This window comes from Sorex fumeus, unplaced genomic scaffold (genome assembly GCF_029834395.1).
Source record: "Sorex fumeus unplaced genomic scaffold, SorFum_2.1 ptg000043l, whole genome shotgun sequence".
NCBI lineage: Eukaryota > Metazoa > Chordata > Mammalia > Eulipotyphla > Soricidae > Sorex > Sorex fumeus.
In genome coordinates this window covers 24813153-24835483 of record NW_026606100.1, presented here as the reverse complement: position 1 = coordinate 24835483, position 22331 = coordinate 24813153, and the positions used below count along the sequence as shown (strand labels likewise).

Below are 22331 nucleotides of genomic sequence, written 5' to 3'. Positions count from 1 at the left end.
TGAGCAGGGTCCAAATCTAGTTATTACTTTGGGATCATGACAGAATTTGTCCATGACCAAACTCCTAACTAATAGTTAAGAATTATGGCACTTTGACCAGGCCCATTTCTATCCAGGGTAGTTAGCTCACCATTTGCCCTGGGTCCATCCAGTCCTTCATCGGGACACTGCTTTTGGGGAACTAGGAAGTAAGGGCAATTGAGGCTTAAGTCAAAAGAGCAGATGTCCAGGAGGTAATATATCTGAAGTCAATCAACTCCTAAGTCAAAGGTTTGTCTTAACTGTCTTCCTGTATCTATACAAAAAGAAATTGCACTGAAATAATTAACCATACAAAGGACATTAAGGAGAAGAGAAAGACAATATTTACAAGTTAGAGTCTGATCAGGAGACAAAGGTAACTCAGAGGTTTGGGAGCAATCAACAAATACAACTCCCAGTGACCAGGGAGGAAGGGCAAACCAATGTTATCATACAGATTGATCTGCTCCACTTATTGTTCGATCCTTCAAGAGTAGCAGGGAAAAAACTGATGCGGGCTGAGAAAGGAAGGGGAAGTTCACAGAGGAAAATATCCCTGGGGTTATTAAGTTGCTGCATTCATCTTTTATTTTTATTAGTGAAACACCATGAGGTACAGTTGTATATTTACAAATTTTTGTGCTTGGGTTTCGATTATACAATGATCAAATACCCATCCCTCCACCAGTGCCCATTTTCCACCACTATGGATCCCAGTATCCCTCCCACACCCAACCCCCCCATCCCACCCTGTCTATATGGTAGGGCATTTCTGCATTCATCTTTTTAAAATAAGCATTCTCCATATCCCTGTATTCTTTTTTTTAATGGATCAAGAATGTTTTTTTTTTATTACACCACTGTGAGATAAACAATTACAAAGTTGTTCACGAATGAGTTTCAGTCATACAACATTCTAATATCCGTCCATTCGCCAATGTACATTCCCCATCAGCAATGTTCCCAGTTTCCCTCCTGCCCTCACCTCCTGCCTGCCTCTATGGCAGACACTTTCCTTCTCTCTCTAGTTCTCTCTCTGTCTCTCTCTGTCTCCCTCTCTTTCTCTCTCTCTCTCTCTCTCTCTCTCTCTCTCTCTCTTTCCTGTTGGGTACTATGGTTTGTGAAACAGGTAATGTAAGGATATCATTTAGATCCGTTTACCTCCTTTCAGCACTCAATACTTGTCCATAATGGATAATTTATGGTATATATACACAATGAAATACTATGCAGATTTAAGAAAAGATGAAATTTGCTGCTACATTGATGGAACTAGAGGGTATCATGCGGAGAAAAGTGAGTCAGGTGGAAGGACCAGATACAGAATGATCACTCTCATGCGTGAGATTTAAAGATTTGCAGGAAGGGAGCAACAAATGGCTAAAGACAACCTAACTGGGGAGTTTTTCTAGAGAACTGAATTTACCTGCCAGAGTTAGGGAAAGGGTATGGGTGGGAGGGATCTTAGACCATCGGTGGAGACAATTGGGCACTCTGTGGTGTTTGACGTGTTGGAATGATGTATGCACAAAACTACCATTAACAATATAGCACTGTCTGTAGCACTGTTCCCCCGTTGTTTATCAATTTGCTCGAGCAAGCGCCAGTAACGTCTCCATTGTGAGACTTGTTACTGTTTTGGCATATTGAATACCCCATGTATCCCTGTCTTCTTACATGTCACAAAAACTAAAGAGTTCTATGGACGAAGGGACTTTTTTTTATCCAAACAAAGTCTTAATGCATTAATTTTTTTGTTTTTCAGGAACCAATGTCCCACTCAGATGGGCTAAGTAGATTTCCATACCAAGTGTGTGATTTAGGGCACATAGCAACAGTGACCCCAGTTAGTTTAAAGGTTTTGAAATTTAGGGTCTTGCTTTAAAGGGTATTCATTTTCTTTGGCAAGTTTTGATAGACACATCAGGGATGCTTAAGGACTCTATCCACAGCAGATCTTGCCCACATAAATTAAAGTAGGTCCATGGTAAGGTCTCAATTTGTAGATCTGGTCCTCATGTTAAGGTTCTGCTGGCCCTGCCTCGTCCTTAGCATTGCTCCTCAGCCAGATAAATTAATGATATGATTTGAGTCGGCTTAGTATGAGGCCAGTGATGTTCTGATATTATGGAAACTGGTTCTCTTGTCCACCAGAAGTTCTAAGAGACATGTAGTCAAGAGAGCTCTTCCACTCTAATCCTCTTTGTCCTTCTCTGTGACTATCACTATGAGGACAAGCATAATCCCAAACCCTTTAGATTAATTCCTATGTTTCTTTTCTGCATTGTGGAGAAAGGAAAGGAAGTTTGAAAATTGGCTCATAATTTTTTAAAATTTAGAATATAATAAGAAAAAATGACTGTATTGGCATACACTAATCCCTTGCTCAATTTTATAGTGCAACTTTCAATTTTAGAAAGTATGAGCACATTGATGCTATGATTCAATTTTAGAAAATGTGAGCATATAACTGTTACATACTATGAAGAAATAACATGGTTTTGAAATGAAACTCTGAAAATCCATCTTTAATGAAAACTGGATGTTTTTGAATCTGGAGATAATGGGGAGATGCGGGGAGGAGAGATCAGAAATAGCATCTCAGGAAATGGAAAAAGAGGAAGGAGGTAAACAAAACCCCTTATAGAGGGATTTTCAGTCAAAAAAATAGTAGAGTAGGAGATCTATTCTTCTTACACAGGAACAAAGCAGAGTTTGTAAGAACGGGCCACAGAAGTCAATCCGTTCACAACAGGGGTAGTATCAAGGTCCTTGGGATCAACGACAGATTTCAAGTTAAATTTCTGTAAAATGATGGTCAGGAATAAGAAGAGTTCCATGCGGGCCAGGCTTTCTCCTGCACATGAGCGTTTTCATGAAAAAAAAAAAAAAGCTAATACAAAGAAAAGCTAGTCCTTGAACTCTGTTTCTGGCTGTCAGAAGGAGAATATGCAATAAGTATTTAAAGAATGGTTAAATGGTGAATAAAAAAACATGATGGTTTGACAAATGGATGAAAAGTGTACACACACACACACACACACATTGCTTAACATCTTATTTTCAAGGTGTCCTTTCATCTGTTATAGAGATGAATACAAGGAAAGAACTTTTAATTAGTAGTTTTACATTATAATTTCTGCTTTCATATGTAAGGTTTCCATTAATGTTTTTCTTTAAACAAATGCATTAGCCGTGCTTTCTGTTTCTAATTTGATATAAGATAATCTGTCCATTTTCTCTAACTCTTTTCCCTACTTTAACTAAGCTCATGCTAAATTATCTCCAATATATTATGAAATTTCAAGTTTTATCTTACACTGTTCCATTTTATAAAGTGCTATTTTCTAATATTTTGTCTGTTTTTAAAAAATTCTTCCTGAATTTGGAAGAAATCAATGAATTCTCCAAAATATCAGCTATCTGACCCAATAATGAAAGTATGGAAGAAAAAGAGAAAAATGCTTGGGCACTAAGATGGTGTTCTTGATAATGAGCAAAGAATTATTCTACTAGCCCTTGAGTGAGCACTGAGTATTGTCAGCAAACCCATTGTAACTTCACTGCTGATGTACCAAGAAAATAAATTTTAATACCTGCTGAAAAAGCCAAGAAGTAGTCACTTTTCTTAAATTTTCCACTCTCATCCAGAAAGTGACCTGGATCAAACACCTTTGCATTAGAGAATTCTCTTTCATCAGGCAACACAGAACTTAGTGATGTAATTATAGTTGTTCCCTGGAATAAAACACATCTAATCTTAGTCATAAAGCACTTGTGGAGCTGGAAGAAATGTGCAGGATAATATTAAGCAGCAAGGGATTTCTCTTTCATAAATGTAAGAAAACTGGATACTAAGATGCAAAAAAAATCAAAGTAGCCCACTGTCTAGCACCATAAATAAAAATTAATTCAAAATAAATTATGGCATTGTGTATAAGATTAGAAGCAACAAAACACATAGAAGAAATATAGGCGTGGGAATATTGGCCTATGGTGTCTTTGTTTACTCAATTGCAAATGGCAGAAAAATAAAAGTAAAACTCACAAATGTGACTACATCAAACTACAAACCTTTTCTAAGTGAAAGTAACAATGGTAAAATGTTGAGGCACCCTAATTAATGGGAGAATATAATTGCATACAATTGCATATAGCACTGTCCTGTAGCACTGTCCTCCCGTTGTTCATCAATTTGCTTGAGCGGGCACCAGTCACGTCTCCATTGTGAGATTTGTTGTTACTGGTTTTGACATATTGAATATGCCATGGGGAGTTTGCCAGGCTCTGATGTGTGGGTGGGATACTCTCAGTAGCTTTTTGGGCTCTCTGAGAGGAACGGAGGAATCTAACCCAGGTCGGCCACATGCAAGGCAGACACCCTACCTGGTACAGGCCACAACTGCATATAACTGCATACAAATGTGGTAAGTGCTGATATCCAAGATATATAAAGAATTCAGAAAAACAGCAATAAAAATCCAATAACCCCCATCCTTTCTCCCCAACCAAGGCCATGAGTTGCCCCCCATGAGCAGCTCTCCGGCATGGCCATGGCTCCAGAGGCATGCGAACCTAATTCAGAACTCAGCAGCTTTTGGCAGAAATGTGAATGGACTATGCATTAATCTATGACACTGTGCCCCCACCCCCGGAGGGAAAAGGTGTCTGTCTCTTCTGCCTCAGTCCCCCTGACCCCTGCTATGGTGGCAGAAGATTTGAATAAACATCACGCTAAAGAAGACATACCAGGCATGTTTTTTAGTTTTGTACATCGCTCGTTCTGTGTTCATAAAGAATTGGATATATATGTGTATATATATATATATATATATATATATATATATATATATATATATATAGGGCTGGAGACATAGCACAGCGGTAGGGCATTTGCCTTGCACGCAGCTGTCCCGACTGAGCCGGGTTCAATTCCTACGCCCCTCTTGAAGAGCCCGGCAAGCTACTGAGAGGATCTCGACCGCATGGCAAAGCCTGGCAAGCTACCCGTGACATATTCAATATGTCAAACACAGTAACAACAAGTCTCATGATGTAGGCGCTACAGGGCCTGCTCGAGCAAATCGACGAATAATGGGAGGACCGTGACCATGACATATATATAAAATCACTTAATCACTTAACTTCCCGTTAGTCGTCGATTTGCTCGAGCGGGCGCGAGTAAAGACTCCATTTGTCCCTGTCGCGTGCTAGTGTAGCCCAGTGGCATCAGTTCACTTCGGGAACATGAAGGGCCTCAAACTGATTGTTCATGATCTTGACGAAAAAGTCTGACCATCTGGTAGGTGGGCGGCCACGCGGTCCTTTGACATCCCGTGAAATCCAGTTGGTAACAGCTCTAGTCCAGCGGTCATCTTTAAATCTCATTACATGACCAGCCCATCTGATTTTCGACACCTTGGCAAATGAGGCAGCGTCCCTGATTCTTGATCGTCGATGGATGTCAGAACCCGGATTCTTTCTCTCATTTGAGTGAAACGTGATATTCCAAGCAAAGCTCTTTCTATCCTTCTTTGGGAGACCTGAATAGTGTTCTCATCTTGTTTGCGTAGAGCCCAGGTCTCTGAGGCATATGTTAATGCAGGAAGAATAGTGGAATCAAAGAGATGTGCCCGGAGCCGGAGGTTCTTCATCCTCTTAGCTATTTCTTCGACGTTCTTGAAGGCGTTCCAAGCCGCTCTCTTCCTCCTGCGCAGCTCGGGTGCCAGGTCATTTGTCATGTTGACCTCTCGACCTATGTACACATAGCTGTTGCATTCAGAGATGGTCGTTCCGTTGAGAGCAAATGGGGCGTCAGGAACGAGGCTGTTTCTCATAAACATTGTCTTCGTAAGACTCAGCTGTAGTCCTACCTTTCCACACTCACCGTCAAAGTTGGCCAGCATTTGTGCCGCTTGGCTGATGTTTGGTGTTATTAAAACAATGTCATCAGCAAAGCAGAGGTGGTGTAGTTGCCGACCATCTATCTTCACTCCCATTACTTCCCATTCCAGTCCTTGCATGATGTTCTTGAGGGTGGCACTGAAGAGTTTCGGTGAAATGGTATCACCCTGCTGCACCCCTCTCTTGACAACAATGATCACCTCTTTGTAAAATGGTGAGATCCTGGTAGTGAATCTGCAATACAGCTCATGGAGGATCCTGATGTATTGGGCTTGAATGCCCTGATTGACTAGGGCTTCAATGACCGCTTCCGTCTCAACAGAATCAAAGGCCTTCTTTAAATCAATGAACGTTAAACAGAGCAGCATCTTGAACTCCCGAGAAACCTCAATGAGCTTGGTAATCGTGTGGATATGGTCGATGGTGCTGAATCCTTTGCGGAACCCTGCTTGCTCGCATGGTTGTCCTTCATCTAGTGTTCTGCCAATCCTATTTAGGATGACTCGAGTGAACAACTTGTAGATGACAGACAATAGGCAGATCGGTCGATAGTTGTCAATGTCATGGATGTCTCCCTTCTTGAACAGTAGTACGGTCCTGCTGGTTTTCCATTGGGATGGAACCTTGCATTCAGAGAGGTAGCGAGTGAAGAGCCGAGCCAGTGTATTGATGAGTACTGACGGCAGGTTCTTCAGGTGTTCAGGTCTGACCTTGTCTGGGCCGGGTGCTGTTTGTTTCTTTACCGACGAAATGGTGTGTCAGATTTCGGAAGGGAGAATGTTGGGAATGACAGATCCATCCTGTGGAATTTGGTATGTCGGCAAGTGGACATGGCTATCGAAGAGATTTGAGTAGAAGTCATGGATAATCTTCTCCATTGCCGTTCTGGAGGATGTGATGGATCCATCAGGACGTTGGAGGGCAGTCATCTTGGTCTTATAGTTGGCGAAGGACAGGCGGGCGTTATGAATACTTTTCCCGGCTCCTGCCGCATCTACCAGTACTTCTGCTCTTCTCTCTTTGAGGTCTTCCTTGATCGCATCTCTGCACTGCTTTGCGAGCTCGGACGTTAGCTTACGGTTGCCTGAGGCATGCGCCAAACCACGCTGGCGAATTAGCTCAAGAGTTTTCGAAGATAGGCGATTTTTTGTGGCTATCTCTCTCTTGGCATTCCTCACACATTCATGGAGGTGCTGAACCAGTCGATCGTATTCCTCGTCAATGTTGTCAACAATGGCATCTTCCCATGTTGCCGCAATAGTACCGAAGAGTTCCCTCTCGGAAAGACTGGCAAGCTACCGAGAGTATTCCGCCCGCATGGAAGAGCCCGGCAAGCTATCCGTTGTATACTGGATATGCCAAAACCAGTAACTACAACTGGTCTCATTCACCTGACCCTGAAGGCTTCACCGACATGGCAGCACTGAGAAGGATGAGAAAGGAGAGGCCTACAAAATCTCAAGACCGACCTAGGCTGCCACAACGAAGGAAGACAAAAATGATCGTCTGTACTTTCAATGCACATACGCTAGCATCAGATGCATCCATCGAGGACCTGATGGTATAAGCGCGAATGATCAAGTACGACATCATTGGTCTGACCGAGACAGGAAGGCACGAATCTCACCATGCCGTTTTCGACAGTGGAGAAGAATTGTTCCCCGGAACATGCGATAAAAGAGGTGTTGGAGGTGTCGGTGTCCTTGTTAACACAAACTTGGCCAAGAGCATTGATTCATTCGAATGCCTAACAACCTGAATCGGGCGTTTACATTTGAATAGATGTGGCTCACTGCCTGCAGTTTCTATCTTCGTTGTCTACGCACCAACATCTCATTATGATGAAAGAGAAATCGAGAAGTTCTACATGGAGCTAGAGAAGTTCTATAAAGACCACACCTTCTACAAGATCATTGTGGGTGATTTTAATGCCAAGATGGGACCGAGAAGATCAGCTGAAGAACTTCACATCGGGACCCATGGCCTAGAATGGAACGAACAGGGTGAGAGACTGTCTGAGTTCATCATGTCGACCAAGACCATTCATGGTAACTCACAGTTCCAGAAGGCAGAATCTAAACGATGGACATGGGAGTATCCTGGTGGACGATTCCACAACGAAATAGACCACATCATATTCAATCGCCATTTTTTCCTGACTGATGTCGCTGTTGTCCCAAAATTTCGAACGGGATCGGACCACCGTCTCCTTCGTGCATATAATATATATATATATATATATATATATATATAATGTGAAAAGGGAAATTAGTAAGCAAAAGTCAGTATAAGAAAAACAAATCTTACCCTGGGGATGATGTAATTTCTGAATTTAATATCCTGGGTCACAGCATGGGGCAGGTTGAGAGGGACGAGGTCAATGAATCTCTGGACCTCGTGCACCAAGGCATCCATGTAGGGCATGTTGCTCCTGTCCTCCATGCAGGAGCTCCGGTGTCCGCCAATCACACACTCAATCTCTTCCTGGGCTTTAGCTGTAAGACACTAGTCATGACTCAGAGAAAAAAAAATTCAAGGTACATTTGTATACCACTCCAAGAAGGCATGAAATATGCTTGTGAAGATATCACAACACCATTTTTGTATCATGAAATGCACTTAGACATAGGTAATTCCATTATATAGATAAATATAATTACCTGTTAGCCAAACAAGATAGTCTATACCACCTATTATTAGCGAACATGACACTACAAAGAGAAATGTTGGAATGCTTTCAAATAGAAAAGAATTACATTAGAAAATCTATCAGAAAATTAAAGCTGGGGACTGGAACGATAGCAGAGCAGGTAGGTCATTTGTCTTGCACTCAGCCGACAGGGGTTTGATTCCCAGCGTCCTGGGCACCACCAGGAGTAATTCCTGAGTGCAGAGCCAGGAGTAACCCCTGTGTATTGCCAGGTGTGACCCAAAATGCATAAATAAATGAATAAATAAAAATTTAAAACTTAAAATTAAGAAAATTAAAGTCTTCAATCACACAAAGAGAAATCAAATTTTAAACAAATTTTTAATTTCAAAATTTAAAAAATTTTAATTTTAAACAAAATTAAAAACAGTTAAAAATTAAATTATAATGTAACTATCTGTATGTGTTATGTTTTTATTTTTTTTTCTTTCACTGACTATTTATGGACTGGAGTGATAGCACAGTGGGTAGGGCATTTGCCTTGCATGCAGCCAATACGGCTGACCCGAGTTCGATTCCTCCACCCATCTCGAACATCCCGGCAAGCTACCGAGAGTATCTCACCCGCATGGCAAAGCCTGGCAAGCTACCCATGACGTATTCGATATGCCAAACACAGTAACAATTGTCACAATGGAGATGTTACTGGGCCCGCTTGAGCAAATAGATGAACAACGGGAGAACCGTGAACCGTGACTGACTATTTATATCTCTTATCTACCAGACTGGCAGGTCTGGAGGTCACTTCCATCCTCATCTCATATTTCCAGATTCTACTTCTTCACTATGTTTACACAGTGACTATCAGAATCTTTATTTCAATGTCATTCTGTTTACATAAACAATGTGGCCCAGTAATATAACCATAACCACTTTGAGTACTTTCTAGGACCTCACCATGTCTCTCCAATCAATTATAATTTTATACAACCTCATTTTTAATTATTTCCAAATAGTAACATGTAAGTTTCAAACCAACAAAAATAATTTTCCTAACATAAGAAAAATCTCAGGTGATTTCTCAGGTCCCTGTTGTTCCTAACATCTCCCCTCAGTTTATTCCCCAATTTTGATATGTTCTTTTCAAGGTCTGACTTACTGACACTTTCATTCCCCTTCAAGAGTTCTCTGATCCCCTGAATTCTTATGATGCGATTTATGACTTTCAAGTGAGAAAGGGATAAAAGGGGGAAAAAACTATAAAGCGCACAAGTTTGAAAATCATCTCTTTTGACTAATATACAGCTAAATTTCCAAATTTGGAGAAAAGTTTCTAAATTTGGCAGATGAATTCTTACTTAACCTTTCGTATCAGCTGTGCAAGTAATGCTTTCCTTCTCATTGTGAGTGTGGTCGATTGTTGGTCCATACAGACACTGTGTCTGGGGAATAACTCTCTCTCATGATATGAGGGACACAATTACCTGATAAAAGGAGTTGTGTGCCCTGGAAAGAGTATAGCAGTTAGGATATCAGCAGGTCCCAACTGGGCTCGATTTCCTCTACCACATCATGTTCAGGAGGCCAGGAGCCAAGTGCATCAACACTATTTGGATCCTATGGACACCAAAGTCACCAGATGGTGCTGAGTAAATTTAGTGCCACATCTGGTAGTGTTCTGTGGCTTTCAGAGTTACACTCAACGATGCTTAGGACACCATGTAGTTCTCGGAATCAAACCCAGCAAACCCAGGTCTAGTGCATAATAATCATGCTCCCTAAAAACTATACTATCTTTTGTCCCTGAATTTAACTTTTTAAAACATATCCCTTACTGTATACATTTTCTCCAATAAACACTAGATTTCTAAAATTCCCACTTACTTTTGATAAGAAAATTTCCCACTTTCCTACTGTGACATTAGCACAATATACTTTCAGAATACTTTCTTTAGATCTGTAAATAAACAACCATCTATTCAAAAGGACCTTTTCATAGAAATCTATATGCTATCTCAGTCAAATGATACTGGTTATATCTAACACAAATAACCTTTCTTGAAATCCAGATCACTCTTTATTACTTTTGATATTGCCAGTAGTTGGTAGTATCTTCACCTTTCTTAGCCCTACATTTTCTTGTATTATATAAAGATTTCCCATCATGATACTTTCATTAATTTCATCATACAGATATTTATTTACTGATGCTTTCTAAGAAGAAAGATAGAAAGCACATCTAAATCTTGCAAGATATTTCTGCAATCCATGTATCTATTATATAGCTCATACCCATGACCTCAGGGTACTTCAGCAGGAGGAGAAGAGCATATCTCAGCGTAGAGCTTGTAGTCTCTGTCCCAGCAGCAAACAGATCAATGGCTGTGACAGTCAGATTTTCTAAAGTAAACTCCAAGTCTTTCTATTGTGCTTTTCCTAGAATAATTTGATATGATTATTTGATTTATAATTTTTTCAGAACTAGTAAATCCAAAATAACGGTCACGGTCCTCCCATTGTTCATCGATTTGCTTGAGCGGGCCCAGTAACGTCTCCATCGTGAGACTTGTTGTTACTGTGTTTGGCATATTGAATACATCACGGGGAGCTTGCCAGGCTCTGCTTTGCAGGCGAGATACTCTCGGTACCTTGCCGGGCTCTCTGAGAGGGGCAGAGGAATCAAACTGGGGTAGGCCATATTGGCTGCGTGCAAGGCAAACACCCTACCGCTGTGCTATTGCTCCAGCCCCCAAATAACTCATTCTATTATGAAGTTAAGTCAACATATCAAAAGTTTGCAGGCTTCTCTACATAAATCGTGAAGTTTATCCTAGAATTATACTGAAAGTCAAGGAACACAGAAAAGGCAAAACAAACTTAATGATGACAAAGCTGGGCCAAAGCGATAGTGAAAAAGTTAGGTCGTTTCCCTTCATGAGGCTGACCCAAGTTCCATCCTCAACATTGCATACGGTTCCTTGAGTCCCACCAGGAGCGATACCTAAGTGCCAGGAATAACTCCTGAGTACATCTTGGTGTAGTCCAAGCCCACCCTTTTACCCTGCTCCCCCAAAAATGACAAAACTGGAATGCTCATACTTCTCAATTTAAAAACTTTCTACAAGCAGGCAACTATGACTGTTTGTTCAGTCAATTGATTTTTAACTTGATGCATTCATGCTGGAAGAATTGTCTTTTTAAGTTGATGATGCAAAACTTATAAATATCAATCTCTAATTTTGTATTTATACCATTTCATACCATTTTATATCAGTAGAGGTTTCTCTCTTCCTTTCACTAATTCACTCCCAATCCTCACTTCTATTCCTCCATTCATACAATTTGGTTATTTGAAACTCCCTCAACTATTTCATCAACTGCATATTAAATTTTATTTCCACTACCAGACATACAGAAAACTCAGAAAAATTAAATTTTGTTTTTACTTTCAATATAAAGTGTGCCATGATCAGAATCCACCTTCAACTATGGAATAATATTTTGCATTTTGTAACTTATTTGTAATTAGTTGATTCTAGTTTACCTAAACTGTAATTCTCTCCTCCCAACATCCCCCATTATAAGTCCTAAAAAATTTATTTATTCCATTATCTTAACAATTTAATTTTACTCCTCCCATAATATTTAGTTTATATTAATTTATGCAACAAATTCCGGGCGTACTCCATCGGCCTCAAGGAAATCAACGTGAGGCCGCAGAGTCCCAGGCGCTGCCCAGAAGATGCAGGCAGGTGCGTTCTTGTCAGCATGCAATGGACCAAAAGTCAGCCGACCAAAAGCTTACATTCGTATACTGGGAACACCTGTAAAAGTGATTAGACATTGCCCCCAAAGCATCCGTCCCTCTCTGAGAGCCCAGCAAGCTACTGAGAGTCTCCTTCCCACACGTCACAGCCTGGCAAACTACCCGTGATATATTCGACATGCCAATAACAGTAACAATAGCGGGTCTCATTCCCCTGACCCTGAAAGAGCCTCCAATATGGCAGCATTGGGAAGGAAGAGTAAGGAGAGGCTACTAAATCTCAGGGCTGATACGAATGGAGATGTTACTGGTGCCCACTGGAGCAAATGGATGATCTACTGGATGACAGTGATACAATGAAAGTGAATTTATGCAATAAATAGCAAAAGACCTTGTCAACATTCTTTGCCTTAGCACAGAATCCACCCTGGTAAATATAACACTTTTTGAAAAATGTATCACTCTTAATAAAAGGGCTGTATCACTCTTAATAAAAGGGCTGGAGCGATAGCACAGCGGGTAGGGCGTTTGCCTTACAAGCGGCCAACATGGCCGACCCGAGTTCGATTCCTCCGCTCCTCTCGGAGAGCCCGGCAAACACATTTGATATGCCAAACACAGTAACAACAAAGTCTCCAATGGAGACGTTACTGGACCCGCTCGAGCAAATCGACGATCAACGGGAGGGCCTTTACCTTTACCTTTACCTTAATAAACCAAATAACTAAACTGCCAGTACCATTTTACCTGTTCCAGTTTTATCAGGAAACAGTCAATAAAGTCCCGAGGATTACTAATGTCCAGAGATGTTTGATATTCTTTTATTTTCTCAAAAATATAACTTTTAATGAAATCAATATTTTTGAATACTTTGTTATGACTTCCAGGGAAATCTATTATTTCATGGGGGTGCACTCCCCTGCTGGTCAGGGCTTACTCCTGGTTCAATGGATCACTCTTGTCAAAACTGTGGATCAAATAGGCACAGCAGTGTGCAAAGCAAGTGCTTTAATCCCTGAGCTGTCTCTCCAGTCCAATGAAAATAAAAAGTTTAATGTAGATATAAACCATATGACAAACTTTGGCCAGAAAAATTTTTAAGTGTGGTCTCTGTCTTAAAGGGAAATTTTGTTTTACTCATTCATAATTTTACACTAATAGATGCATTTGGTGGAGAAAATTCTGACAAGCAAATCAAGATTATAATTATTTTCTATATTCATAGATGTTTATAATATGATGCATCTTATATTAATTATTTTATTGCTTACTTAAGTTCCCTACAGTATTGAAATATTGGATTACCCAAACACTAGGGTTCCCATCTTGTGGGTAATAGAGGTGAAGGAAGGCTGAGAATCCTGATATAGTTATAGTTTAGTACTGCTTGTCTTAATTCAGTCTCATAACTCAAACAGAATCAGTAATTTAGAAGTGGGAAAATCCTGAAGATATCATGCAGCACATTTCAACTTTATGTTCACAGTAACTATGAGTAAAGTAGTTAAATTAATCTCCCTGGTCATATCACATATTTTAAATGGAAGGCAGAACATCTTAGCTAGTCACAAGATACTACTTGATATTTGTTTGTGGTTGGGAAATCATGAATCAAATTACTTTATAACCCTAAAATAATTTCCCTGAGCACATCAGAGTGATAGTATAGTGGGTAATGCATTTGCTTTGTAGAGTAGAAATTGTGGTTCACACATTTACTTCATAGCTTGATGCACTAGATATTTGGACTTGGAGAAAACAGCAAACATTATGATTAAATAGGTGAAACATTCATCTTGTTCTTCAAGCCCATATTCTTCCTTGAATATGTATCTTGATTATCTCTATGCATCTTTTCTTGCTTATCTTCACTCTGGAGAAGCCTATGTTCTCTATTGCTCTTATACTATTCCCTCTCTCTCTCTCCCTTCACATTTTTCTAAATAAGTTTCAATAAAAACTACCTTGCTTCACACACACACACAAACACATACACACACACAAACACAACCCCTCAAGCCTACAGAATTCTCTTTTATCACATGTGGGTTATATAAAAACATAGAAGGAAATAGCAAATGATCAAAGGCAACAGAACCAGAAAGTTCGTCTACATAACTGATCCCGCTAAAAGGTGAGGGGTAAAGGTGGATAGGAGGGTACTCTAGGGCAGTCGGGGGAGTGGGCGGAGGGGAAGAGGACATTCTGGTGAAAGGTATGGTACTGAAATATTGTATGCATACACAAAAGTATGCAATGCATGGAACAGAAGTCAGATGTTGGAACAACATATATAGAAGAACATTGTGTACTAATGAACAATGCATCACAAACAGTACTATAAAGCATGGGGAGCAAAGAAAACTCAAAACAGGAACTTACTTGCAGCCATGGAGAACTTAGAATACTGAAATTTTCGTTAAGTTTTTTCATCATACTTAGAAAATGTGGATCTTTATAATCAAAATGATGCTGAAATATAATGGAACAGATCACATTGCAGGGAGCACATCCCAGGATAAAAGTAGGATCACATGGTGATGCTACAGAACAATAACAAAAAAATTAAACAAAATTAAAAATGAAAAGACACACATATGCTTGTTGTAGCAAGAAAAAAATTGTCACTAGAAACTTAAGAGCAACATCTTACATACAAATTCCCTTAACAGTAAAATATTTGACAAGCATAAACCAACAAATCACTAATGGCTTACAGCAAAAGTGTAAAAAATACGCAGGTGGAAGGATGTGTGTTCGCGGGCTCTCTGGGCAATTCTCTCTAACCGCCAGTGTTTGGTGCTCTTGAGCCACTGTGTACGGCCTGGATTGGGAGGTCTTTTGGCAATAGGTAGGCGAAGGAAGAACGAGGACCAAGCTGGTTACTGATTAGTTGCCATTTATTCAATCTCTCGTCTCTCCCATCTCACACACTCTTTCTTCCTTGCCCCTCATTCCTAGATCCCAGATCTCCGAATTCTGCCTCTCTTCCACTCTCTCCACATCTAGCATTCTGGGCCAATGCTACACCCAGTCTGGTAGCAAAATCAACACAAGAAAGCCCTTCCTGATTGCCCAAAAGGCTCAAGAGTGGAAACACCACCTAGGGGTATTCCTCTTCTTCCCAGTCCAACAACTCAATCAACATCTGAATTAACATCTTAATATTAGGTATGTGTGTACGGACACAAGAGATACATTGAGGCTTGTAGGGAAGCTCTCCTGGGAACATCTTGCCACAGACTAAGACTACAGTGCTCAGGCCAGATTAATCATTCCTAACCCTAGCAGGTCCAGGCCCCAACCAAGGCCTTACTGGGGCCACTCTCCACACACTTGGATAAGCCTCAGACATAACAGAACTGGCAGAGGAACCCAGGTGTGTGGGACCCGGGGCTGAGATCTCCAAGCCTGCACGGTTTGGGACTGGACCTGTCAGTAGCTAGACAGTTACACCCTCCAACTGCCGTGTAACCCCAACAAAGGCCAGGATCCAGAGATTATCACAACAAGCTCCTGGGAGCGCGCGGCCGCATTTGCGGCTGCGCGACTATTTATTTACTTTTCTCTAAATTTTCAGGGTACCTTAAATATGCTTAAATATCCAACCCGCACGGCAGAGCCTGGCAAGCTATCTGTGATCTATGCCAAATAGACCAAATTGATATGCCAAATCCAGTAATAAATGGATCTCATTTCCCTAACCCTGAATATGCAGAGTCGAGAAGGATATGGAAGGAGAGGCTGATAAAACACCAAGGCAGACATAGGCTGCCAAAACGCAGAAAAACAAAAATGATTGTCTGTACTTTTAATGCTCGTACGCTGGCATCCGCTGCATCCATTGAAGACCTTATGGTACAAGCACGAAAGATCAAGTACAACATCATTGGTCTGACCGAAACGAGAAGACATCAATCCCATCATGCTGTTTTCGACACTGGAGAAGAACTCTTCCTTGGAACATGTGATAAAAGAGGCGTCAGTGGTGTCGGTATCCTTGTCAACACAAACTTAGTCACAAGCATTGATTCATTTGAATGCCTAACAACCCGAATCGGACGATTACACTTGAATAAATGTGGCTCACTACCGGCAGTTTCTATCTTTGTTGTCTATGCACCAACATCCAGTTATGGTGAAAGAGAAACTGAGAAATTCTACATGGAGCTGGAGAAATTCTATAAAGAAGATCACACCTTCTACAAGATCATTGTCGGTGATTTTAATGCCAAGATAGGACCAAGAAGATCAGTCGATGAACTCGACATCGGAACCCATGGCCTGGAATGGAACGAACAGGGTGACAGACTGTCTGAGTTCATCATGTCAACCAAAACCTTCCATGGTAACTCACAATTCCAAAAGGCTGAATCTAAACGTTGGACATGGGAGTCTCCCGAAGGACAGTTCCACAATGAAATAGACCACATCATATTCAATCGGCGGTTTTGCCTAACCGATGTTGCTGTTGTCCCAAAATTCCAAACGGGATCAGACCACCGTCTTCTTCGTGCAAAATTCTACCTCACAGAACGAGGAGAAAAGAATGCAAGGTTTAAGAAGAGGACTCCCAGAACAACCACCAACTGGGAACTCTTTGGCTCTGTTGCGGCAACATGGGAAGATGCCGTCATTGACAACATTGATGAGGAATACGATCGAATGATTCAGCACCTCCATGATTGTGCAAGGAATGCCAAGAGAGAGATAACCACAAAAAACCGTCTTTCTTCGAATACTCTTGAACTTATTCGCCACTGTGGCTTGGCACGTGCCTCAGGCAACCACAAGCAAACGTCTGAACTGGCAAAACAGTGCAGAGAAGCCATCAAGGATGACCTCAAAAACAGGAGAGCAGCAGTACTGGTAGATGCAGGAGAAGCTGGGAAAAACATTCGTAATGCCCGCCTGTCCTTCACCAACTACAAAACCAAGATGACTGCCATCCGACATCATGATGGATCTATCACATCTTCCAGAAGGGCAATGGAGAAGATTATTCATGACTTCTACTCAGATCTCTTTAATAGCCACATCCACTTGCCCACATACCACATACCACATGATGGATATGTCGTTCCCAATGTTCTCCCTTCCGAAATCCAACATGCCATCTCGTTGGTAAAGAAACAAAGAGCACCTGGCCCAGACAAGATCAGACCTGAACACCTGAAGAACTTACCATCAGTACTCATCAATACATTGGCTCGACTCTTCACACGCTACCTGTCTGAATGCAAGGTTCCATCCCAATGGAAAACCAGCAAGACTGTACTACTATACAAGAAAGGAGACATCCACGACATTGGCAACTATCGCCCAATCTGCCTATTGTCTGTCATCTACAAACTATTCACTCGAGTCATCCTGAATAGGATTAGCAGAACACTAGATGAAGGACAACCATGTGAACAAGCTGGATTCCGAAAAGGATTCAGTACGATCGACCATATCCACACAATAACCAAGCTCATTGAGGTATCTCGGGAGTTCAAGATGCCACTCTGTCTAACGTTCATTGATTTAAAGAAGGCCTTTGATTCTGTTGAGACGGAAGCGGTCATGGAAGCCCTAGCCAATCAGGGCGTACAAACTCACTACATCAGGATCCTTCGTGAGCTCTATTGCGGATTCACTACCAAGATCTCACCATTCTACAAAGAAGTAATCATCCATATCAAGAGAGGGGTTCGGCAGGGTGATACCATTTCACCAAAACTCTTCAGTGCCACCCTCGAGAACATCATGTGACCACTGAAATGGGAAAACATGGGAGTGAAGATAGATGGTCAGCAACTACACCACCTCCGCTTTGCTGATGACATCGTTCTAATAACACCAAACATCAACCAAGCGGCACAAATGCTGAACGACTTTGACCGTGAATGTGGAAAGGTCGGACTACAGCTGAATCTTACGAAGACAATGTTTATGAGAAACAGTCTTGTTCCTGACGCTCCATTCGCTCTCAACAGAACCACCATCTCCGAATGCAACAGTTATATATACCTAGGTCGAGAAATCAACATGATGAATGACCTGGCACCTGAGTTGCGCAGGAGGAAGAGAGCGGCTTGGAATGCCTTCAAGAGCATTGAAGAAATAACTAAAAGGACAAAGAACCTCCAGCTACGAGCACATCTCTTTGATTCCACTATTCTTCCTGCATTAACATATGCCTCAGAGACCTGGACCCTACGAAAACAGGATGAGAACACTATTCGGGTCTCTCAAAGAGGAATCGAAAGAACTATGCTTGGAATATCACGATTCACTCAAATGAGAGATAGAATCCAGAGTTCTGATCTTCGTCAACGCTCAAGAATCAGGGACGCTGTCTCATTTGCCAAGACATCAAAAATCAGATGGGCTGGACACGTAATGAGATTTACAGACAACCGCTGGACTAGAGCCATTACTGATTGGATTCCACGAGACATCAAAAGATCACGTGGACGCCCACCTATAAGATGGTCAGACTTCTTCGTCAAGACCCTAAATGATCGGTTTGAGGCTCTACATATTCCTAAAATGAACAGATACCATTGGGCTACACTAGCACGCAACCAGGATGAATGGAGACGTTACTGGCACCTGCTCGAATAAATCGATGAATAACGGGGATTAAGTGATTAAGTGAAGTGATTAACCCTAGCAGGGTCCAAAATCTAGTTATTGTTTTTTGGATCATGACTGCATTTGTCCATGACCAAGCTCTTAACCTGCAGTAAAGTGTTATGGCACTTTGGCCAGGCTCAATTTCAATGCCAGGGTAGTACATAGCTCACTGCTTACCCTGGGTCCATCCAGTCCCTCAACTGGACCCTGCTTTTGGGGTGCTAGGAAGTAAGGGCAACTGAGGCTTAAGTCAAGAGAACAGATGCCTAGGAGATAAATATCACTGAGAGTCAATTAACTCCCACATTACAAAAGCATAGCATTTACTGTCCTCTTTTGTCTATACAAAAAGGACGTTGTTGGGGCCGGAGCAATAGCATAGAGGGTAGGGCGTTTGCCTTGCGTGCAGCCGACCTGGGTTTGATCCCCGGCATCCCATATGGTCCCCCAAGCACCGTCAGGAGTGATTCCTGAGTGCGGAGCCAGGAATAACCCCTGAGCATCGCTGGGTCTGACCCAAAAAGAAAAAAAAAAGAAAAAGAAAAAAAGGACATTGTTATTAATTAACTATGCAAAGGACTTAAGAAGAGAAAAATAATATATACAAGTCAACAGAACAAAAAGAAAGAAGTTACAAATAAACACAGAGGAATGGGAACACAGTGATGGGAATAACCCTATAAACCTACATTCTCTGCTGCAAGGCAGAAAGGACAAACCAATGTTATCCTACACAAAAGCAATTCCAAGAGTAAAATTTAGAAGTGATAAAAAAAAGCTACATCAAGAATAAAAGAAAGATGTGGCAAGAGAAATTGTATACAAGCATTGGACCTAGTCCAGTAGATCCAATTCCTGGTATTGTACATCCCCAATGCCCTAACATCATCAAATACATCCCTCAAAGCCCCAAACCACCTCCAGGGTTGACCTGATGGTCCCTGGATTCTAATGGTATGAACACCACCATATCATATCCTCAGGCCCTTGCTCTGAACCATTCGATATAGTTGGTTTCAAATCACTACGAGTGCCCCAACTCCAAGCACCGTTTTGGAGGCCCTTCCTATATTCCACTGTAGCATTGTAGCACTGTCCTCCCATTGTTCATCGATTTGCTCAAGTGGGCCCAGTAATGTCTCCATTGTGAAACTTGTTGTTACTGTGTTTGGCATATCAAATACGTCACAGGTAGATGGCCAGGCTTTGCTGTGTGGGAAAGATACTCTCAGTAGCTTGCTGGGTTCTCCAAGAGGGGTGGAGAAATCTAACCCAGTTCGGCCAGGCCAGCCGTGTGCAATGCAAATACCCTACAGCTGTGCTATCGCTCCAGGTCCTATATTTCAAAAAGGAAAAATAAAGATAAAGAATAAACAATGTAAGTTAAGTTCTCAAGAAACTAGGAAAACAAAAATTATTCCTAAAGCAAAACAGCATAGTGTATAGATAAGAATAACAACAGAAAACAGCAATGAAACTAGAGCTAGTTTGAAAAACTTAGTCAAAATTGACAGACCTCGCTGGAGTAGATAAATAAATTACTCAAAAAAGATTAAAAAAACACACATAACACACAGAAATATTAATATTATTAAATACACTAAAAGGGGAAATATTAACAACACTGTACAAAAAAGTAACATGGAAGAAAAGAAGTAATAGGTATGTAAAATTAAAAGTACGGGATCATGAAGAAATACACTATCTGACAAATCAATAATGAATAATATACTCAAAGTAAGTGCAAATATTTAAGAATAATGTCCAAATATTCATGTATTATGTAGACCATCTATTCTTCATGATTTTTTCCCCCTTTATTTTATTTTATTTTTTTTAAAGTTGTAGATTTACAATTTTTTGTGCTTTGGTTTCAATTATACAATGATCAGATACCCATCCCTCCACCAGTGCCCATTTTCCACCACCATGGATAATATCCCTCCCACCCCCATCCCCCCATCCCCCCTGTCTCTGTGGCAGGGCAATCCCCTGTATTCTCTCTTTCCTTTTGGGTGTTGTGGTCTGCAAAAGAGGCATTGAGTGGCAAACATGTTCAGTCCATAGTCTACTTTCGACATGCATCTCCCCTCCTGGGAGGATCCTCCAAACATCCTTTATTTGGTGCTCCCTTCTCTATCTGAACTGCCCTTTCCTCTAGGATACCTGGCTGGCCTCTAAGTTATGGAGTAATCCTCCTGGTGCTGATCTCAGCTATTCTTGGGTATTAATCTCATACTTTGTTACTTTATATCCCCCAGATGAATGCAATCTTTCTATGTCTATCCCTCTCTTTCTGACTCATTTCGCTTAGCATGATACTTTCCATATTGTACCACTTGTATGTAAATTTCATGACTTCATCTTTTCTAAGAGCTACATAGTACTCCATTGTGTAGATGTATCAAAGTTTCTTTAACCAGTCATCTGTTCTTGGGCATTCAGGTTTCTTCCAGTTTCTGGCTATTGTAAAGAGTGCTGCAATGAACAAACAAGTGCAGATGTCACTTCGACTATACATTTTTGCCTCTCTGGGATATATTCCCAGGAGTGGTATTGCTGGGTCAAATGGGAGCTCAATTTCTAATTTTTTGAGAATCGTCCATACTGTTTTCCAGAAGGGCTGAACCAGTGGACATTCCCACCAACAGTGAAGGAGTGTCCCTTTCTCGCCACATCCACGCCAGCATCGGTTGCTTTTGTTCTTTTGAATGTGGGCCAGTCTCTGAGGTGTGAGATGGTATCTCATTGTGGTTTTGATCTGCATCTCCCTGATGATTAATGAGGTAGAGCATTTTCTCATGTGCTTTTTTGCCATTCGGATTTCTTCTTTGAGAAAGTTTCTGTTCATTTCATTGCCCCATTTTTGGATGGGGTTGGATGTTTTCTTCTTGTGGAGTTTAACCAGTATTCTGTATATCCTGGATATCAACCCCTTGTCAGATGTGTATTCGGTGAATATCCTTTCCCATTCTGTAGACTGTCTTTGTATTTTGGTCACTGTTTCTTTGGAGGTGCAGAAGCTTCTTAGTTTAAGATAGTCCCATTTATCTATCTCTGTTTTCACTTGCTCGGCCAGTGGCGTGGCATCTTTGAAGATACCATTAGCTTCAATGTCATGGAGGGTTTTGCCAACTTTATCTTCAATGTACCTTATGGTTTTTCTGGTCTGATGTTGAGGTCTTTAATCCATTTTGATCTTACTTTTGTACATGGTGTTAGGCAGAGTTCTGAGCCTATTTTTTTGCATGTAGCCGTCCAGTGATGCCAACACAATTTATTAAAGAGGCTTTCCTTACTCCACTTCACATTACTTGCACCTTTATCAAAGACTAGATGAGCATATGATTGAGGAGAGATGTCAGTGTA

General features: G+C 41.1%; 1 protein-coding gene across 1 annotated transcript in view; it reads right to left on the bottom strand.

Moving 5' to 3' along the window:
- Positions 1–2540: 2540 nt before the first annotated feature.
- LOC130029594 (cytochrome P450 2C19-like) overlaps positions 2541–22331 on the bottom strand; it is a 29783-nt gene continuing 9992 nt past the window's right edge. The window contains 7 exon segments of the mRNA XM_056120590.1: positions 2541–2896; positions 3618–3759; positions 8233–8420; positions 10868–10988; positions 10991–11011; positions 13089–13255; positions 14714–14884. Coding sequence (XP_055976565.1) covers positions 2715–2896; positions 3618–3759; positions 8233–8420; positions 10868–10988; positions 10991–11011; positions 13089–13255; positions 14714–14884 — 992 coding nt within the window. The 3' untranslated portion in view covers positions 2541–2714.